Genomic DNA, 21,451 nt, shown 5'->3' with positions numbered 1-21,451 from the left:
TTAAGATAATCTCAAGCAAGAATTAGTGTTCTGAATTACTGCTCCAGATAAACACTTTCTAATTGCTAAGAATTTATGGGCTTACCTAGTGGTGAAGGAGAATACGGTCTAGAAGATCCTGTGGATAACCTGCGCCCAACACCCTGTGCAGTGTCAGCTGGTACTGGAGAACAGGAGCCCATCTTCATGAAGCCCATCGGGCTAGTATTTGAGCGTCTCACAACTCCAGCTCTAACAAGGTGAAAAGAATGGTTACACACACACACTATAATAACAGTGGTTCCTTGAAATAAGCTCCAGAATCTCCTAAGGAGGATAATGATCAGTTAAAGAAAATACTGGTATTTAAAGAGAAAGCTATGACACTGAAGCTTATTAAGCTAATAAGCTAAGCTTCCCATACTGAAAACAAGCAAGATTTAGTTCCCTTTGTTCACGTTGACTTTTTAACTTTCAACACTATAATAGTCTGTTAACTGGAGAAAATTGAAAGGGATAACCCTTAGTACACAGAGGATTCCTAATATTCTAACAACTTTATCATTAAATTTTTAATTTCACAATCAAGTGAAATGTATTGCTGTGAATGCCCGTTTTTATGTCAACAAAGCTTATGACAAAGTTTTCACACTGGGTCTGGTATACAGGTCAGATAACTGAAAAAAGATTAAGGGAAAGGCATTTCCCCAGGTATAGCAACTATTATAAAATCAAAGATCCTGGAAAAAAAATGCAAGGAACCACAGCATTTGTTTTTGTAAAGATCTCCCGAGTTTTGAGTAGTCTGTTTCTGAGTCTGACCTTCACCATCCTGATCCACAAGTCAGAGAATAAATCTGGCACACTAGAGCTTTGTAATAAAACAAGCTGGTTAACTAACATGCCAAAAATTGTTTCCTTGATATTCTACAGAACAATGCATTCATCTCATCACTACATGTGTGAAAACAAACCATAACTTATTACTGACTTTCTAGTTTATGATGTAGTGCCATATAATACACAAAGAGAACTAAAAAGAGCAAGATTTCATCTTTTTACCTTCTTGGGTTGCATCTGAGTGAAAGAACAAGCTCATTTTGTTTTCATGGAAATTTCAAGTGCCCATCCAACAATCTTGAGACTGTGAAGTACTATTATTTGTTACCATTAAAATGCCTCTTTAGTATGTTTTTGTGCAGAAAAAAAATGACATCAGCAAGAAGACACGGACATCTGTCAGGGTACAAACACAAACTAGAACAAAGAAAAAGAAGTTTAAAAACCTCAAAGTCACCTTGGTGATCCGTGGGGGTTTGACACGGGGCTGGCAGTAGAGGAGAGGTTCTGTTCTATGCGCTGGTAATTCCGTAGCTGAGTGGGAACTGGGATAGGTGCCGTTTCGCTGCGGGGGGATACCGAAGGCTGGCAATGCCTGAAATTGGAAAGTATGGAGACAGGAGATGAATATAGATAGACAGGTCTCTCTCCAAATTGTACCACTCTTGAAATTTCAGGGAAATCTAGGAAACAGGCAAATAAGCTGCTCCTGCACTCCTTGCATGCAATATGATCTTAGCTTGTCCTAATCTAGCTCTAACACTTAACAGCAGGAGATCAGGAACTATTCGTTAGTACCTACCTTTCTTACACTGGCTAGTATCTGATGGAGCTGAAAGTGCAGTACTAGCTGAAGCACTTCGTCACGCATCACAGTGATCTACAGATCCCTCTGACTTCCTGCCAATTAGCCCGCTCTGTTTACCACGCTTCAAAATAGCGTTCTAGGAAAACCCACTGCGCTAAGAACAGGAAGTTCAGCAGCAGGGCTGGAATGTGTACAAAAGCCACTAAAGCACAGAGATATCCCAAGAGACACCGTGAACTTGCAAAAGGAAAACATGTTATGTAACCAACCTCTGACAAAATGACCAAAACCACACACCTGAACATTAATCCACAGACGCAAGCTACAGATTAGCATTACCCAAGTTCAACTGGAGTGTCAGTGACCAGGCTTACCTCAACGCACTATCTGATAAGGGAATCAAACCACTGCAACGTAATCAGTTACCAATGCTTTTAAAGGAAGACAGAATTCAATGGAATGAATTTCAAAGGAACGGGCTTTTTGGAAGATAATCAGTTCAGTATCTGGTCCTTTATTGACCACCTCTTCACAGAAAGAGGATAAATTCTTGCGGGAAATGTGAAAAAAGTTCTATCACAAACTTTAGAAAACAAGCAGCCCCAACACTTGCTGCACAGCTACAGCTGAACAGAAATCTGGGTTTCTGGCTGTCTTTTGAGAATTAAATACTACCTCCTAATATGCATAGAACTTCCTTAGCAAAAGAAGGAAGTTTGTCCTTTTATTACCACCTAGTTTCTAGATACAATACATATGTGTGCAGAGCTGTGTGCAAATCTTGTTTCTCTGAGATCCAGAGAATAAAATTAGCAATTAACCACAGGAGAATGAACTGTCTCTACCTATTCTTCCCATTCTGGCTGGAGCCTGAAAAGTGTTTCAGGTTCTTCTACTTGACATAAAGCAGCTAACTATGAGTACAATTCACTCAGTTTGATCAGCTAATCAGAAAAATTAACTGTTTCATAGGGTATAACGTTTTGTAAAAAAAAAAAAACAAAAAAAAAATCACACACAACAAAAGAACATTTCTCAGGAAATAAAAAACCAAAACCCAAAAGCAGCATCTTGTAGACTATCAGACACACACTCTGCTTCCTTCAGACCGTGCCCCAAGCAGCCAGTTAGTGACTAAATTTACTCAACCAATAACTAAACCATTATAGTACAAACACTGGAAGTGTGAACAGTAGACACCTGTTTCTAATCACACGACCGTTTAGCTCTTAACTTAGCAATGTACAGATACCATAACCGGCATATTTTCATAAAACAAGCAACTCTAAGAACTGTGACACCTGGCACAATTTAAAATAGGAAATTACAGTGTATGTTGTACATGGCCAATCCAGAGCAAATGGATGTTGACAGACAAACCATCCCCATTATCTGCCCTTAAGCATAAGAGGTAAGACCAAAGCTGTATTGATAGCCCATGTCAGCAGATTACAGAAACTGCACAAAGATCAGCACAAAGTAGCAATCTTTTCTTGTGACAAGCATTTCTAAACAAATAATGCTGACTTGCAGCCCTGTAGTATTATCATAAGCCAAAAATACACCGAACATAATAGCTTTATTCCACATTTAGCCACTCATCCTCTTTCTATTTGTACTGAAAACATTATGAAATTCATTGCTTGGTCAAATGGCAAATCTAACCCTTTTGTTTAGATATTACATGTGTAGTTAAACAGCATGATTATGCTTTACATTTTCCAATACAATACAGGAAATATTTCAGCCACCACTAATGAATATCAGTTTTATTTCAAACCAGCAGAAACTTAGTCTACAACCATGCGGAAGAAAGAGGACTTACTAACAGTCCTGCTGATGGAAAAGCTGCAATACATGTTTAGTTCTTTCATGTGGCTTCTTTGGTATCTTGTGAGACACAAAACACAAAATTCACAGTAACTGCTTGCACAGAAGCCACACCCAGCTACCAGCCACAAGACAATCCAGCCACGAGACACAAATCCATAGCAATCTGGGCTTTGTAAGTTCCTCTTTCTCTCACAACTTTTTAAAATGCATACTGCATTCAACAACTTGATTTACTAAATGAAGACTCTGTTGTGCTTCCTAACACCAAAAAGGCCAAGCCACTTATGTCTCTGAAGTTTCTGTTTTCAACCAATTCAAAATTTAAACAGACAGAAGAATGCTCTTCTTCCTTAAGAAAATCTTGCAGAGATGCATCAGAGCCAGAAGTTAGCTATGCAACCGTCAACCATTAGAATGCATAAAGTGTAGAGAGCCTGAAAAAAGCTAGTCTAGCTTCTACTTCAGTTTCCAGTAGTCATTCACTATTAAAAACCCCCGAAGATATAGTAGCAGAGAACCTTTCTATAAGATAGGAAATACTAAGCTTACAGCACACACCTGTTAGCTGTGCCAGAAGTAGTACTTCGAGAAGAGGCTGAGGATGGTTTCTGTACAGTTCCTGAGCTTCCAGAAATAGTTAACGGTGACTGCCTGTGAAAACAAAAACCACTGTCAAAAGACAGGTCTTCACATCAAAGAAACTATCTACTTTGCAGCAAAACTTTATGAATTTGAGCCGTTTACATATTGCTATTAAATTCAACTTGGCATATTAATCTTTAAGAAAGTCCACACACCTATGTAAACCCATCACTGCCAAAACCCCAGCAACCCCTTCTACAGCTGCAGCATCAATTTTAGAACATGAGACTTCTTTTGGATAAAGCTCAGCACACCTACCCGCCACACATCAAGAACTCGCTTGAAGCCCGCCTGCCAGCTGCTCCCAATGGCATATCATCTACAGTAAGCAGAAGAACACATTGAAAATCAAAGTCATGAAGCAGAACCTTAAAAAAAATATCTCAAATATTACTGTTGTAGAAATAAGCACTTCTGGCAAACTTCTGCCAACATGTAAAAGTTTTCCACAAACTGTTTTTTGTATGAAAATACCTCAAACGTGACCACCAACAGAAATGTAACTGTGGAAGGCAATTCTTTAGCAGGTTTTTTTGTTGTTTGTTTTTGATGGGGTTTTTTTGCTATACTAATTATGATAATTTTGAAATAAAATCCTTTGTTTAAGAGTACAAGGTATCAGCATTGGGAAATTTATAATAAAGAATGACAGAAGCCCTTCAGAGATCAACGCATTAATTTAGTCAAATATTTAACATGAGTTGGTGACATATAGAAAATGGCTGACTAGCTTCTTAGTGGCAATTCAGATTTGGATAATGTCATGAAGTGGCAGCATGCAATATGCAAGTCTTTCTATTTTTAAGTCTGGTCTGATGCCTTACCTTTCACGTTAAACATTTTTTATGTTTTTACTTGCTGTTGTTAATTATCTAAAGCTCTACAGTATGGACTATAGATGCTCAGTTAGTCTGGAGGTAGCCAAGAGCCTGCTTCCACTAAGAGAATCCCTGGGCTTCTTATCAGCAATTGTTTACAACTGACTTCTCTTTTACTGCCAAACCCCAATACTTTCCATGACTTTAAATGCCCATGGTATCTTTGGCTTATCTGGCTACTCAGTTGAAGGTGATAACGTTCCAGACAGACATGCAAGTGTACCAAACAGTCTCCCTTCAAGGAATAATCAAACTAAAGAAATCAGTTCCAATGTGAATTAAGACACATTTAGAGAAAAGAGAGCCAAAGAATAACAAGGTGTAAAGGTATGTTGCAAGTGGAAAGTATTTTAAAATGTAAAAATAAGGAAGGTTCTTACATGAGTGGTCTGAAGAGATATTGTGTGGGACAAGAACAAAGTCATCTGTGTCACAAGAGGAGTTCTTGCTACTGGTACTGGCAGAGTCTTTAGAGACTTGGAGATAGTTAGGAGGACCCAATGGAGGTGAAGACAAATTTTCTTCTTGAATATGCTGCATGTCTGGCAGAGACTGGGGAGTAGGGTAGGGGTGCGGGGTTGTTGGTAGAAAAAAGGAAGTAAAAAAAAAAGCCACATTGTAAAACCAGCGATTCAGAATATAGAATTGCTCTTTTAACTATGAAGTTTCTAAAGTAAGAATCATCACTACCTTTGACACACAAAAATACCCCCATCAACAAAAACACAAACAACCAAAATACAGCCCAAGATTTAAGTATTTAGAAATATAAAATGTATTTGAATTCAGACATTTCAAATACTGGATAACCTTGCAGTGTCAATTTAGACAGTCCTATATTAAATAGGCTGTGAATGTAAACAATTGTAATTCATTCAATCATTCCACGCACATCTTCTAAATACAACATAAAATTAAAGTCATCGGTTCGTATCCGTATAAGGGACCTTAACCAAGAAGGCCAGTACAAAAATTACCTGTAACACTCACTACATTGCAAACCATACTAGCTCATCTAAAAGATTTGCCACTCTAGCATCTGATGTATTTTTTTCTTTCAAAAAAAAGAAAAACAACAAAAACCCATGAAGTACAACACAAGGAACACGAGAGAACCAAAATGTTAATGGTACTCCTCTAGCAAAAGACAGGGGCATTCCTTGCTCTGTGCTCTTAAACATGACAGTTTACACTGTTCAAGTACTGAAAGATCTAAATTTCAGTAAATCTTGGCTAAACATTACAGAAAATACTTTCCAGAGATTGTTCTGTAAATTGGAGAACTTACTGGAGGAGAAGCAAAACGGCATGAAGGAGAGCTACCACAGGAACTGCCAGAGACTGAGCCTGCATATGTGGGCACTGGTACAGGACAAGCTAGAAGGGGAAAAAAAATAATGGGACTAAGATTTTGCAAGGCTGAGTTTCCAGCAAACTCATTTCCTTGCTGCTTTTCATTCATGAACTCTTACACAACTGAGAAGCACAGCACATCCTTAAACACACAAGGGTATTTAAGTTCAATTGAAATGTCAAAGGAACTAGTAAATAAGTATCACATTTCAGTCTAGCATAATACAAAAAAGATTCAACATCTAGGCTTACAATAGAGCACAACAACAGTCAGACTCAGGAACAGATCTCATAAACACTTAGTGTGGTATCTGGCAGATCTTTCTCCCTTCCAGTCCCCAACATTCATCATTCACACAAATAAGTGGAAAAACTAAACTACTTACATTTTTTGACTGTTGAAATCTGATCCAGGAAAGGGTGGTTGAAAAATGCTTCTGTAGAACAAGGAACAACAACCATTGTGAGTAAACGTACAAATGACATAGAATTTACAGACTATATTGCAGATGGCAATAAATGGTTGCCTTCCCAGAATCAATATTTCAGAGCCAGAGGGTGAAAAGCTTATAAAAGATTGAAGTCTTCTATGTTATATGTTGCTATAGTATTTGGAAAGGAAGCAAAAATCAATTTAATAACTTCAAACAACAGCCAGCAAGGCAAATCAGACTGAATTACCAAAGGACATTTTATGACTGCACTTAAGGAACATGTACACAAGAAGCCTTCCTATACTTCTCATGAAATCATGTTCTCTGTTCAATATTGTACTATTTCAGTTTGAATTTGCTCTTCAAAATGATGAGCATCTCTTACATCAAATACTGAAAGTATTCTCATTTCTGCCTTGCTCAAGGACTGATGCTTATTTTTGAACCCATAAAGCTACTCCTTAGGTGGCCAAAAAATCGCAACAGACCAGCAGCCATTCTCCTTCCCACTTCCCACCAGCAGAACACAACCTGTGCAGCCGGTTCATAGCGTAATGCAGAATTAGACACAATTTCTTTAATGATTTCCTCAGTTAACTTGTTCTGTTACAATAGAAACATTGCATTTGTTGTAAATAGATATGCTAAGATGCATTTAATTGACTTGGCATAACCAGTTGGCTAGCAGTTTACACGGGAAGTTTTATTCTACAAGAAGCAACCTTCAGCTAGTTCAGGGAAGCTGAGGGTTGGTGGAAGTCAGCAGCTGAGCTTTGTGAACTTTACTGGGGAAAACCAATATTGTTCATCAGACCTAAGGAAATAACAAGGAAAAAAAATAAAAGAATCTGAGGCCTGCAGTATCTCCTCTTCCTTCAACAACACTTTCTTCCATGACCTGATAAGGAAGGGAGGTTAGCTGTAACGTAAGAACAATGTAATGATTAACTTCAACATGAGGATCAGGTGTTCCTGAGCTTTCGTACAACACCTGCTGTTCTACTTTATATTGCTGGAAGATCAACAAGATTTCCAATGCTATTTTTACTTTAACAACAGGCAACTGGGCTCAGTTGCACACTCTCCCTTTCACTCCCTTTGCTAAGCACATTCCAGAGCAGCCCCTTTGAGGCCCTTTAAGTGGCTCAGCCAAGGAAAACATGACTTTCATCACTACCATTCTGCTGTCTATTTTTTTTTCTAGCACAAATGCATTCTCCCACTACCACAAATGATACAATGAATCTCCCATGTTTGAAGAAACTGTAGGGGATCAGCACACCTAGAGTGTGAAGTGGAATCAATTACTCAAAGTCCATGTTTGTGATGTATTAATTCTTCTACACATAGATTTATATACTGACTTCTGAATACTGTCACTAATATCTGGGACATTTTACCCAATTATCATTATTTTTTTCTGGATATGACTTCTACTTAAGTTTTTACATACAGCAGTTAAATCAAGTTACGTCAGTCACATCCACACACAAAGTGCCATGTCTGGTTCTCAGAAGAGAAACACCTTAATTATGCTAGTACTGATGTTTTAAATTCCAAATTGCTAAAACCAAGTTTGATATTTCTCGGAGCAAAACTCAGCAGGAATTTAAAATGAAAAAAAAAAAAAAAAAAAGGATGCAGCTATGAGAGTGTCTTGATCTTCAAGTAAAGAACTAAAACACCTTACGAATTGAATCGTTCTCTCTCCACAGCCTAACAGTTGTCTTATCACAAATATGCAAGGACCACTTGTGATGAATGAGTCAATTTATGTATTTCAGTACTGCATCAAAACTAAGCTTGCATGCATAACGAGAGAGCAATGGGGAAGTCTCATTAAGCAGAAACAAAAATATAGCATGTCTGTCTTTGGGATGCAACTCGCCCTAGGATCTGAGCATCACAAGAGCTAATAGCTTATGGTGAGGAAAGCACTAGGTCTTATCTACAAAGAGCACGAAGAGACTAAGGTTTAGGCTCCTCCTCACCATTCCATAAACTCAATAGGTCACCTATCTTGTTGCTAAGACAAACCCCAGTAATAAAGCACATTGCTATTGATATAAAATAGTAACAATGAAAAGATAATTGTATTTAGCTAAGTTAGCTTTAATTAACTAAAACTTTAAGATTAACATTTCCTGGCAGCTATGACAAAACTGCAATAACAAACAGTGCTACAAAATTTAAAACAACCAGCATGAATAACATGACATACAAGATGCAGCTAAGAACAACTAATTAAGATTTAACTTTTCAGTGGTCATTCTTTAAAAATGCTGTCTGAGTTTTCATTTAAAAAGAAGAAAAAAGCATTACTAATTTTGCAGTAATAGGTAACCAAAACCCCAGCAATAAAAAGGCTTTTTGAGACCAAAGACAGTAAGTAACAGACAGTTACTTACAGTTAAGTACAAAGAACAACAAATTTAAACTTTATTCCTGACTAATTTTGAAGGGCCAACAGTTGCAGCCAGTTTGAATGATTCAATAGTACCAGTTTGAGGCCTTGAAATCTTAAGAACAATGTTCTGCAACAAAGATCTTCAGCTAAAGAGAAGCAGCCAAACACAGCAGTAATTTGAAGCCAAACAAGTTCGTTTTTGTTAAGAGGGTATCCATATAGTTTGTACTAGGGTTTAACTTCCCAATTAATGCAAAATGCAAAACCCCCAGACATTGCAGTGATGTTTAACAGACGGCAAAATTCAGTCACTGCACATTTTAAAAATTCTAGGACTTAATGAAATACAAAGATACAACTGTTGTTCCAGTACTTTGTTATGTTTCTGCAGCCAACACTACATGGAGATCAGAGATGTCTGTTCCCGGTCTGACGCCTAAACACCAGTTAAAGCAAGAGAAATAAGACTGTGACATGAAATTTAAGGTATATCAGGTACCACTTTGTGGGCAAAAAAAGGCCACAATTGAAAGCAGTAAATTAATTTATATTTCATTATTCATCAACAAAGTCATAATTTTTTGTGCACCACAATACTGACTGACAGCCATTATCTATTGATTTATTTTGGGTACTATACCTACTTTATGATAACCGAACAGAAAAAAATACTTCACTTTTCATGTAATTGGCTGTAGACAAAAGGTCAAGACAGTTATTCCAGTCACTTGAATACAACCAGCAAGGAAAGTCAAGAGAGCAAAAGAAAAAGTTACATACCAAAGTCCATTCTATCTTTTTGGTTTCTCTGAAGCAAACCCAACAGCAGATCAGCCAGGTAAGCTGACGTTTCCCTAGGAATACTGCACACAAGAGGAAGTAAAACATGCATTACATTTAATGCATGCATTAAATAATGCATAGCACATTAAATTTCAGGAAGTCAGCATTCTGCCACATCCCTCAGTCTTCACTATACATGCTCAATAGCCTTAGTACAGGACCCTTTCAACTCAGCAAGGCACAATGAAGGCAAGATGCAACATGAGTCACTGGTATCATACAACATCCTTGTTTATAGATAGCAACATCAAGTATTTTTATGAATCCCAGGCATTCCCAAAGATGAAAAAGCGTTCAGTCAACAAATGTAAGTGAGAGGAAAGGCACAGTGACATACCTAGGAATCAAATTCCTGTTCTTTTCATAAAACATTCTCAAATCTTGAGGACTATTGGCCTGTCAAATAAAAACGTACATTAATTAAAGTTCAGTTTCACGGAGAAAATAGCTTTCGTACCTATGCACACATACACAGAAAGGAGGGTTTTGCTTATGGGCCTGAAAGGAGAAAACCCCAAGCACAGCAGTGACTTCAGTACTGGGTATCGTTATATATTTCCTTGGGCTTGAACACACTGATCTCGTAGACCAAGCATAAGCAACTTCTCCCTTGGTATCCTCAAGTGATCTGGCCTTTAAAGCATCGACACTACACTCAGACATCACTACTTCTGTTTTCATGACTGGAAGGAAAACGTCCTAGGAATTTCCATGAGACTAAAAAGTGGAAAAGGAAAAAAAAGTCTTACCTGAAAAGGTGGTTTTCCAACAAGACACTGATAAATCACAGTTCCTATGCTCCACAGGTCTGCTTTAGCATCATAGTGTTGAGACATAATCACTTCAGGGGCCTGGAACGAACAGCAAAATCTCAGAAGGGAAAAAAAAGAAGCAAAGCCACAGCCATACGAATTCTGCAGTTGTTCTGTCAGAGCAGTATAAACAGACTATTCTAAGACAAAATGAACTTTTTAATCTGCATTACATGGCTTCTAACAGTTCTATCTAAAATGAAAGCTAGTTTCAAAACCACAGAAAACTGGAAAAGTTGACGTTCTAAAGAAAGCACCTAGTGATGGGCATGTATGGGGACAAGAGATAAGTGTTATTTACTTGGTTTATGCAGCCCTCCTTGTGGATAAATAACTAAGCATTTCATAACGAATACCTTTATCACCATTTTACATATACAGAAACAAGACAAGGGAAAGGAAAACGATCTTCCCATGATCATACAGCACAGTAGTGGTAGTGCCATGGTCAGACAGTTCAGTGCTCAATTGGCTACCACACTACTTAGTAAAAATTAATGGCAATTAACTCAAAATTGTTTTCTTTAAAAAACCAAACAAAACAAACCCACATGTGAGATAATACATTAAATAACTAGAATGACAACAAGTAGGTTTTTTAACTACTAGTGTAAAGCTATTCTAGTCTATATTTGATTACTTTTTATTTTCTATGAAACTGGGAAGGAGATAATGCCCCATTTCAGGAAAAAAAACTTAAGTGGGAATGAAACTACTTTGCAAAAAAAAAAAAAAAAAATCAATGCTAAGATGTATTGCTTTTTAATTCTCTAAGATTTTTCCTCCCTGCAGCACAAAGAAATGTTCAATTTCTCTCTGATTTTAATAACCATGACCTCCAAATCACAAGAGAAAAAGGAGCCAGTAAAACTATGGAAAGGTGAATTGCATGCTGCCCCTAATACTTCTACAGCAACATTAGGCATTTGCCAATCTGCAGGCAGCAAATTACTTTGTTCTGGTAGGAGAATGTTTGCGATAAGCAACATAATCTGAAATATACTGTCACTTACCATATACATAGGGGAACCACACAGAGTTGCAGCCATCATGTTGCTATGCAGATAACGAGCAAAACCAAAGTCAGCTATGTAAAGAAACACATTCGTCAATTAAAAGAAAGATAATTTTCAAATTTTTGAAGTCTAGAAATTATCTGTCTCTTATTGAAAGCTGCTACAATTACTAGTTAGAGAGAAAAAGACAGGTATAACATATAGCCAGCTACACATAATAGTAAAATCTGTGTTACATGGAAAGAATAATGTATTATCTCCAAAATAGCAAGCCAAGAAACAGCAGTGGCATCATTTGCACAAACTACTGCTCAGCCATCTCTCCAGCTGCAGAGCATGCTGTCTGGCATCAGCAGGAAAGGATTAAAGTCAGTGGCTAAATATAAATGGTTCATTAAGAGTGATGAATATACAATCTGCTTCAGCGAAACCACATCAGGTAGAAGTTTAAGTCATCAAGTTTCAGATGCCTGAATTTTCCACTTAGCATCCAAAACTATCAAATAAGGACAGCAAGAGAAGTTTTGTCTCCTCTGTGCTGTTCAGAAGATGGAGTTGGAAGAGATCTCAGATTCTGGTTGAGCAAAAGCATAGAGGGAAAAAAAAAAAAAAAAGTCTTAAAACCAAGGTATTTCTAAATGGACACAACAGACAACAATGAGAGATTAAAACTCCCGAAGTGTCCTCTGAAGAAGAGTTTGGTAGTATCCGGAACAGTTGACATCTCTCCCCAGTTACAATGCCAACCCTCCTTCTGCCAAAAATAGGTCATAACCTACATTTCTAAACCTCTCAAATAACCCTTAGGAGGGTCTACCACAAAAAAAGCCAGCTGGAACTGTTACTGGAGTCTCACATGCACGTGGTTTTAAAATGAGCTAAAGGCTACTTGAAGTTTCAAAGCTTACAGATTTATGTCTAATTAAAATAGTTTAATGCTAGAAACATAAGCTAAATAGGTTTCTTTTTTCTGCAGATTTAATCAGAAAGGTCTTTATGACTCAATCTTTTTTTAAACTGAGAATCTGCATTACAGCATGAAGCTCATCATTCTAGACCTACTGTCTGATTTGCATCAATTTAATACACATCATATCCAGTACAGCCTCTGCACTTTAACTACAAAGAAACTTCTGAGTAGGGAAACAATCCAACAGTGATGAATTACCTTTAGATCAAAGAAAAGCATATTTACCTATTTTGATGCGTATGCCGCTGACACTTGACTTCCTACGACTGGCATAAGACAACAAAATATTCTGTGGTTTAAGATCCCTATGAATGATTCCTTTGCTGTGCAGAATGCGCATAGCTGCTGCAATCTGCTGGAGGAACACCCGGATGGTATCTTCACTAAGAGTTCCTTTAGCTGGAAATAACATACACATTAGCAGATGAGAAAATAAGTATCATTATCTTTGGGCAAAAAGCAATAAAATACACAGTGATCAAATGCAAAAACAATGAAGACAACCAAATAATAGTGAATTGCATTCAGAACAATCCAATCTCCAATGTTTTTCTATGAATGTATATAGAGTCTCAACAACATACACATCTCCATGCTTTTAGGCTAGCTACAGTACTCTGAATTACCTGTTTTTACAGTAGTTTTTCAACTTGGTAGCACAATAATTGTAAAACTTCTCAATCCCCATTAAATCCTAAACTTGCTAAAAAGGCAAAGGAGCCAAGAAATAAAAGAACTTCACAGCTTAGAACATTAATTGTATTTACAATCATGTTGCAACCTGAAGCTGTAAAATTTGTGCTTTAAATAAATTATGGGGATTGCAGATAACCATTCTGCTTAAAAATTTCATCCATGATAAAATTCATTTTGAAGGGAAAAAATGACGATGTACTTTTGAAAGTTTTTTCAGAAGGTATTATCTCATTCTGCAGTCTGAAAAAGTACTAAACACGGGAGCTTGATTACACTGTATACTTGTCTTCCCAGGGATTTTAATGGGAAGTACATTAGGCTTTTAATATACACAGTTACCATAACAATAGCTCTTCACAAAAAAGATTCCTTCAACATGCTGAGATACAAAGGCAAGTAGAAAAATATTTTCATCAAGAAAAATATGAAGATTAACATCTCTCCTCAAACTTTTTTTTTGTAATAAGAATCCATTTGTCATGAACTTCTGTGTTCACTTTGGACAAAGCCATGTTGAAGGGCAAAATCTCTTCTAAACCAGAACTGCTTCTTCGTAGAAAGCATTATTACATAAGTAATTCAGTATTTTTAAGTTCACATCTTGGAAAAAAAAGCAAGTGGAATCAAAACACTGGAAGCAGCCCCCCAAATAAGACTTTAGAAATAGAAAAGAGTATCTTTTTCAGCATGCTACTTATGATTAGCTACATCTTCTCCCTCATTTACAAATAAGGGAATGTTACATTCTACTGTTTTGAAAGTAGTGGCAAAAAGCTTTTTCTGTCTATGCATTATTTTATTCACTTTCATTGCTACTTTGTGGGGTTTATTTGCAAGTATGAGTGGCATTTAAAATCACTGGGAAATATTTCAAAATAAATGCAAAACGTTATGTCTTCCAGCAGCTTCAAAATTTAGTTTTCAAGTTCTCAGTGTGGCATACAAACACACAACAAACACCGCTCTGCTGCTGACCTTGACTGGAGATAGAGTACAACACTAAATGGGTTCTGAGCAAATTGAATTACTCTTATAAAGAGGGTACTCTAAAAAAAAAATCACACCAGGGTGAACATGCATTGTGGAATTACACAAGTTCCATGAACAGAAAAACATTTAAACCACAAGCAAAAAAATCTCAGATAAACACCAATGGATTACAGGAATGCAGAATATAAACATGTAATACAATAGCTTCTTAACAGGGAAATACAGTAGTCAATTACCTTGTAAGTAATCTGCCAAATCCCCACCATTGCAGTACTGTTAAAAAGAAAGGTTTTTATTTAAAACACCAGCACTGAAATACTTGCTATATAATTTTTACTGTGTAATCTTTTCAAGAAAATTACAACATCTTTTTCACCTGTTGGCCTTAAAATTGGTTTGTCAGTTATTTGTAATTAATAATTTGAGGTGTGACACTTCATCAATACTTACAGTATCATAAAATGAAACTGAATAATTTATGGAACAAACACTGCTGATAAATTCAGTAGTGCATAGGAAATTAATAATCCAGTTTTCAGAATTGCTTGCTTTCCAAGTCATGGTTATTTTGCAGCTGTGCAAAGAAGGAATTTTGTCCAAAAAATCATCTTTAAAACCATCCAGAAATAAACATGTACGTTAACACATACCTCCATTACCAAAAAGACAGAATTGGGCATTTCCTAAAAAGAGAAGAACAAATCTGATTTAAGAATGTACCAAGACAAAGCCTTTAGTATCTGCTTTAACCAATTGAGATTTTTCAATCAACTGAGAATCCTCATGTTAAAGTCAGTTTTAGAGGGTAGCATATATGTACATTCCCCACCATTAAATATTTCACATTTTCAGAAATATTAGTAAATGTAAAAAAATTAAATAATAATCACCAGGCAATATCATGAAGACTAAAGTTATCGTTTGAAAGAGCATTATACAGTAAGTAACATCAGTTAGCACTGTATGTCACTCCCTTAGCTTTCAACCGCCTTGGACCGCTCTATCAACACCACCTCTATATTAAGAGCCCTTACAAATAAATAAATTTTTGCTATCAGACATCAGTGAAATCAATCACTATTGGGACACTTACATTTAGTCAGAACTACACTGGGCAGAATTACAAACCGTAAGCAAGACAATTTGGCTATGACAACCAGTTTTCTAAGGAGGAATTCCAAAGTTATGTTCCCTACTTCCGAGTAAAATAAGCTTTGGCTCTGCCATCTAACAAGCTGAAGGTCAACCAGAAATCACAGAGCAGTTAACTGTCTGGAACAAACCGAATCCCAAACACTATTCTATAGGATAGTTAATTTCTGGAATCATGTGTACTTCTGTGAAGTATCTCCCTTGGCAAGTCACTGGCAGAAGCATGCCCCTGCCACGGACCTAAAAGCCTTATGGCAAAGGTGTGACTTGTTACAGCAGCCCTACTGAGATTTTCCAAAGCACTGAGCTCCTTTGACCTATTTGCAAGCTGAATTCCCTCTCTTGTAACTGGGTAAAAGTTATTGAAAGACAGATTAGCTAACTTCTACTGTAAATTATCTACACACTCCACAAAAATGCAGTAAAAGTGTCTGTGCTTAAATCCGACTATAACAAGAACGTTCATCTTTTTTACAAAATTTTATGAGGGAAGAAAAAGCCTACCTATGTCAATAATCAACACTGTTTTCCACAAAGTCTCCTGCATAAAATAGTTTTGTTGTGCCTACAAAGCTAAAGACATTCAGAGACCTTTCATAAAGCATTTTTTCCCTTTGAGCTGACTGAATAAGACTGAAAGGAAAGAAGACAGAACTAGAAGGAAACATAAGGCAATATACACTAAATAGGATAATGTTTTTAGTTACACAGTGTGTTACCTCCCTTTCACTTTAAAATTAAACTTAAAGGTTGACAGTTTGTGGGAAAATATGTTTTTAAGACAGTTGAAAGAAAAGAATGAGATGGCATGCCAGACAAGGCCAGGCATATGCCCCAACTGGAAGTGGAACTGCAGCAGTCTGTATTCTGCTAGCTAGGGTCCAAAAAAAAAATCAAAAGGGACACTGCGTGGCAAAACCAATGCTGTGAACTCAGCCACCGTTCCCAGTGTTTGTATTAAAACCTCAGCACTTGTATTAGAACCTCAGAACATGTTCAAGGACTCAATAACAGGTCAGGCTAAGAAGTTTTAAAAAGAAAAATAAAGTAAAAATGGGCAGGGGAGGGAAACTAACTACCCTATATATCACAGACAGCACAGGGCACATGGATGTCACAACCCATTTAAAGCACATTTCTACGAATCCATCACAGATACAGATATCCCCTACAGATAACTGCAGTAAGCACAGTTCAAGATGAACTGGCTGTTTTAAGGTTAATTCAAGACTGTACTAGGCTGCTTCACTTTCGGGAAGCATTTAGTTTAGCTGTTCTCATCTGTGTTCCAGAAATGCATTTGAGGTTCTTTCCAGCTCAGAACATCTAGCACATTACAGATGTGTTTACATTTGGAAATTAGCTTCAAAGAAAGCAAGTTTCTAGGAACATTAGTCGAATCTGTTGGGAATGAAAGGCAAGCTCCAACCAATATAGAATATTAAAGCAGCAGCAGATCACATTTCAGGAAGTCCCAATTGTTCAATGTTTCTGTAACAGCTGTGGCCATATGTGAACTATAATTTGCAATCCTATAAATGCCTCAAAACCTAAGTGCATACATTAAAGCAAGAAAAGATAAGTAATTACTTGCTCTATAAATCACTGAAAATACATAATGATAAATATTTGTTTCTTTCTACATTGTTCCTTTGCAACAACATCTTCCAGGACAGAATCTCACTTTCTTCCAGGAATCCCAAGGATGCCAAACAGCAACTCTGAGATCCCAATTTATCAAACTGAAAATTCTGCCAGCTGAGGATCGCTTCACTTCACTTAAAGGACAACTGTGATGCATAAAAGAATAACATAGCTAAGAAGCATGGAAACTGCCCGTTCTCCAGCGACAAGAAAGAAGCTCAGCTAGTGGATTTCCACCCGAACATAGCAATCCCATGAATCAGAAATAGATGTTCCACAGCGTCAGTGCCTCCACTACACAACACACTCTGTACAAAAACAGCAGCTTATGGCAGTATGTAATGCTCAGCTCATGACAGACATTATTCATCACAGAACTGAGAGAATGTGTTTTCTGGATTCCCTTGGAAACAAAGTCCTTTCAAATGAAACTGCTCTCTTCAGAAACATGAAGCTGATGATTTGTCCTGTTGTACTAGCTCTCACCTGCTTAAAGAAAGCCATTCCTACAGACCACGCTAGATTTCCCTCAAATAGCATTACTCATCTTTTTTTTGGCTGATACATTTGATTAAAAATAATCAAACAAGTCACTAGGTTAAAATCATAGTAAGTAAAGCGTGTTTCCTTATTGTATCTTGGATAATCCTGTTTTATTAAATCAGCAGAGCAGATCAGAGGTTGCACAACGAGATTTTCCCAGACTGGTCAAAAGTCCCATCTAATTCATACTGCAGAAGTAGTATTTTGCACAGTACTGGTGTACCAAGCTCCCCAGCCACATCTGGTCCCAACTCTAACTCATAACCAAACACTTCAATATCCCACCAATGTAAGCTTTAGTTCAAAACAGCTGAAGTTGTTCATCCCTTCACAGCTGCTCGGATTTTGTATTACAGTGCCTGGCCAGCCTGACTGGGAATGTGATCTCCATTTTGGGACCACATTCAGAAAATGCAAGTCAATTCTGTGGATGCAGTTTCCCCTTCTAAATTATTTTGCTGCAAAATAAAGCTATCCCTGTCACCATTCCCTAGACTTGTGGTTTCTGTTAACTTGCTAAGCAAAGTGCTCAAAAATGAAAATATTAGTAAACCAGCATGTTTCAGATCTAACATTCAGGAATAAAGCTGACCTAGCAAGCTATTTTAAACCACTTCTTGCAACAGATAACAAATCCTTCAAATATTTACACTGACATACAGATCATAAAATTAATGCAGCCAGGGTTGCCCTGGCCTACCTTCTACCTAGAAAAACAATCAAGCAAAACTAATGTATGTTGTGTTGCAACAATTACAGTTTTGCCCAGCATACCTTGCTTTGTTGCGTAGTGTTCTTGACAAAAACCTGCTTTTGCTTCTTATTCTGAATCTAGGTTTTACTTGCAAGTTGAAGTAAAAGATAGCAAAGGTTAATAGGAAACCATTTTACAATTCTGAAAGCTAACAGATAAACCTAATAGAACGAGATTAAGAGACAACGTATTTGCCAAAACTTGCTGTGTTTTAACTCTAGACTTCCAATAGCTGTCTCAGGGAACGTGAAGTTCCAACCCAAATCACAGGCTCAGCGCAGTAGCTCCATTTAAAAGACATTAATTGAAAAAGAAGTCAAAACATCCATGGTTACTTCTGACAGCTGTTGCTAGAGCTCTAGCGCATTGGCAGAAACATACCCTAGACTCCTTTTTGGTTAGGAAGCCCTCCTTTAGAATAAGCTGAAAGTCTGCAAGGAGCTTAGTGTGCTGCCAAAGCAGAAACTGTGGCAAACAAATAGTTACTATGTTTTTGCTCCAAGTCTGTTGATTGCCTTTAGCTGCAGTTTATGATTGGAGTCCCAAGAGCACGAATTAACCTGACAGCCTATGCACTACTATTATCCGATTAATTTTCTGATATGTTAATTTGTGCTATATTTGCTTTAAGTTTGGGTTTTTTTAAGCATTAAATACATTTGGAAAAAGTTCTAATGATTAGTGGAAAAGGACAGGTCCAGATATTTTTAAGGCTGTTTCTCACTATATTATAGGTACTTTTGCTTTCTCAGTGCACCACAGCAGCAGCTTCTAACACGTTCAGCTCTATATCATCTAAAGGACTGAACATTTTGTTAGTTCTGGCTAAACGTTAAGTCTCTGACTAAATGTCACTTGACATGTGCCTGTAGGATTCAAATAGCATGCATGCTGCCAATTATTCACATAAAAGAGCAATCAGCCGTGGAGAAATGTACCACAATAGCCGTATCATTCATTTCTGTTATGTGAAATGCTGTACTTAACTAATATATATGGGAGGTAGTGACAGAGACTGGAGAGACTAGCTTGCTTGCACAACAGAAAGGCAAGGGAAAACTGTTCACAGCACACCAAACATTTAACATGCTTGTGTACTAGATCTTCTGAAACAATTCTGAAATAGAAACTATAGTATCTAGGCACAGCAGGTAAGCTAAGGACTGTGTAGTAACTCCAACTCTTTGGTTCTGTGAGCCAAAACAAATTCTAACTGGTTGTTCCTAATCTTCAACACCTACACTAGTGTCATTCTTTGCAGCCCAGTATTGTCCTAGCCAACCCTCCAGTTAGCATCAGCTGCCAGATTGTATTTCAAAACCTTTACAATTTTACAGGGCAGGATTTTTTTTTTTATCTGAAAACTTTTCTGAACAGCATGTTTTCCTATGACTGTTTCCACACACAGTGAGGATGAATACCAACAAGCACGAAGGCCTTAATCAAGGAGCTGAGGGAAAAAATACCGAGATATCCTCATTCAAAAGACAACAGTTCAGAAACAGCTATGATGAGGGCACAGAGGCAATCAAAGCTGCAAGACACCAAGATCAAGAGCACACAACAGAATGCTTGAAGCAAATGCCTCAATAAATATATGCAATACTACCAGACCAACTGGAGTCCTTGGGTAAACCAAACAGTAATATTTAATTCCCACTGGTAAAACAACAGGTATAGATAAATATAGTTCCTTCCATAAGCATCCCTAGTAAGAACTCACGGGCACTTGTAAGTAAAGGCTGAGGTGTAGGTACCAGAAGGACCACTGGCTTTGTTCCTGCTAGCTCTCACTGTTTTCAAGGACATAGCAGAAGCAGCTGCAATTACTTTGCTACATACCAACAAGCTAAGACAAGAAACAATTTCTGTTCAGATACTGTTTCTCCAGTAACACACTAGAAATTAGTTCTCCCTAAACTACTGTTCAAAACTTCAGACTCCATACAGTGAAGACATTAATTCTTTCTTCTAAAGCACTATCTCCAAGATACATTATAGGCTTTCATTCTGATGGCTGACATTCTAAAGAGGTTTTGAATTAAATTATTTGCTAAAACTGGCACTGTCTGGCACTGTGTAAGAGATTAGTTCTACTCAGCACACACTTGGGATCATGAACCACACAAAACTGTAAATTCACATCCTAAAGATAGCACATTCCAAATAACTTACTGATACCTTCATACTTCACTATAATATTTTATCCAAGGACCTCAATGTACTTTATACTGGTGAGTTGGAGATTATTTTAGACTCCTTTTGAGAAATACTGGGCTCCATCTCCCTAATTAACAGGATCTAAGGTTGATCGTCTTTTGCAGGATCAATGACGTGCCACAACACCACCATGGGAAAAGAGCTGCATTCTTGTACCATTTTAGAGATTCAAGAGGTTTTTATTCTTGAATGAAAGACTACCAAACTCTTCCCAAGAATGCAAGTAAAAAAAGTCTCAACAGGTTAAGTCTTGCTATCCATCTATTATATTCTGAGGGGTTTTTTAAGCATTTCACTTCATGAAAAAGTTAATTTCACATTTAGAGGTGAGCTGCATATCTTAATTTTGCAGAGCCCTACTACTGCAAAACATTTACCTGTCAGATACAGATTTCATATTTAAGTATCTCCAAAAATGCCTTCAGACTTAGAACCACTCTTCATGCCCTGGTGCGTGCAGATCCCTGGCCTTCTGAGATGGCACAAATAATGATATACTCAGCTTACATAAAATGCCTATCTGTTGATCAAACCTGCCCGTGCTGCATGTAACCACCTTACAGAAATCAAGGACAATTATCACGCTGGCACCAGAGCAAAAAATTTTTATGCCAACCAATGCACATACATTAATGGC

General features: G+C 37.3%; 1 protein-coding gene across 1 annotated transcript in view; it reads right to left on the bottom strand.

Moving 5' to 3' along the window:
• ULK2 (unc-51 like autophagy activating kinase 2) overlaps positions 1-21,451 on the bottom strand; it is a 40,270-nt gene that overhangs the window by 12,270 nt on the left and 6,549 nt on the right. Inside the window, exons 4-17 of the mRNA XM_040617720.1 lie at positions 15,152-15,184; positions 14,738-14,774; positions 13,041-13,214; positions 11,843-11,916; positions 10,767-10,868; positions 10,355-10,413; positions 9,955-10,037; positions 6,720-6,770; positions 6,269-6,357; positions 5,361-5,532; positions 4,361-4,421; positions 4,019-4,111; positions 1,277-1,414; positions 86-231 (exon numbers count right to left, since the gene is read on the bottom strand). Of these exons, the coding sequence (XP_040473654.1) occupies positions 86-231; positions 1,277-1,414; positions 4,019-4,111; positions 4,361-4,421; positions 5,361-5,532; positions 6,269-6,357; positions 6,720-6,770; positions 9,955-10,037; positions 10,355-10,413; positions 10,767-10,868; positions 11,843-11,916; positions 13,041-13,214; positions 14,738-14,774; positions 15,152-15,184 (1,312 nt within the window). The remainder of the gene's footprint in view (positions 1-85; positions 232-1,276; positions 1,415-4,018; positions 4,112-4,360; positions 4,422-5,360; positions 5,533-6,268; positions 6,358-6,719; positions 6,771-9,954; positions 10,038-10,354; positions 10,414-10,766; positions 10,869-11,842; positions 11,917-13,040; positions 13,215-14,737; positions 14,775-15,151; positions 15,185-21,451) is intronic.

Source organism: Falco naumanni, chromosome 1 (genome assembly GCF_017639655.2).
Source record: "Falco naumanni isolate bFalNau1 chromosome 1, bFalNau1.pat, whole genome shotgun sequence".
NCBI classification, from domain to species: domain Eukaryota; kingdom Metazoa; phylum Chordata; class Aves; order Falconiformes; family Falconidae; genus Falco; species Falco naumanni.
Note: the sequence above shows the minus strand (reverse complement) of the source record. Positions and strands in the feature narration are given on the sequence as shown.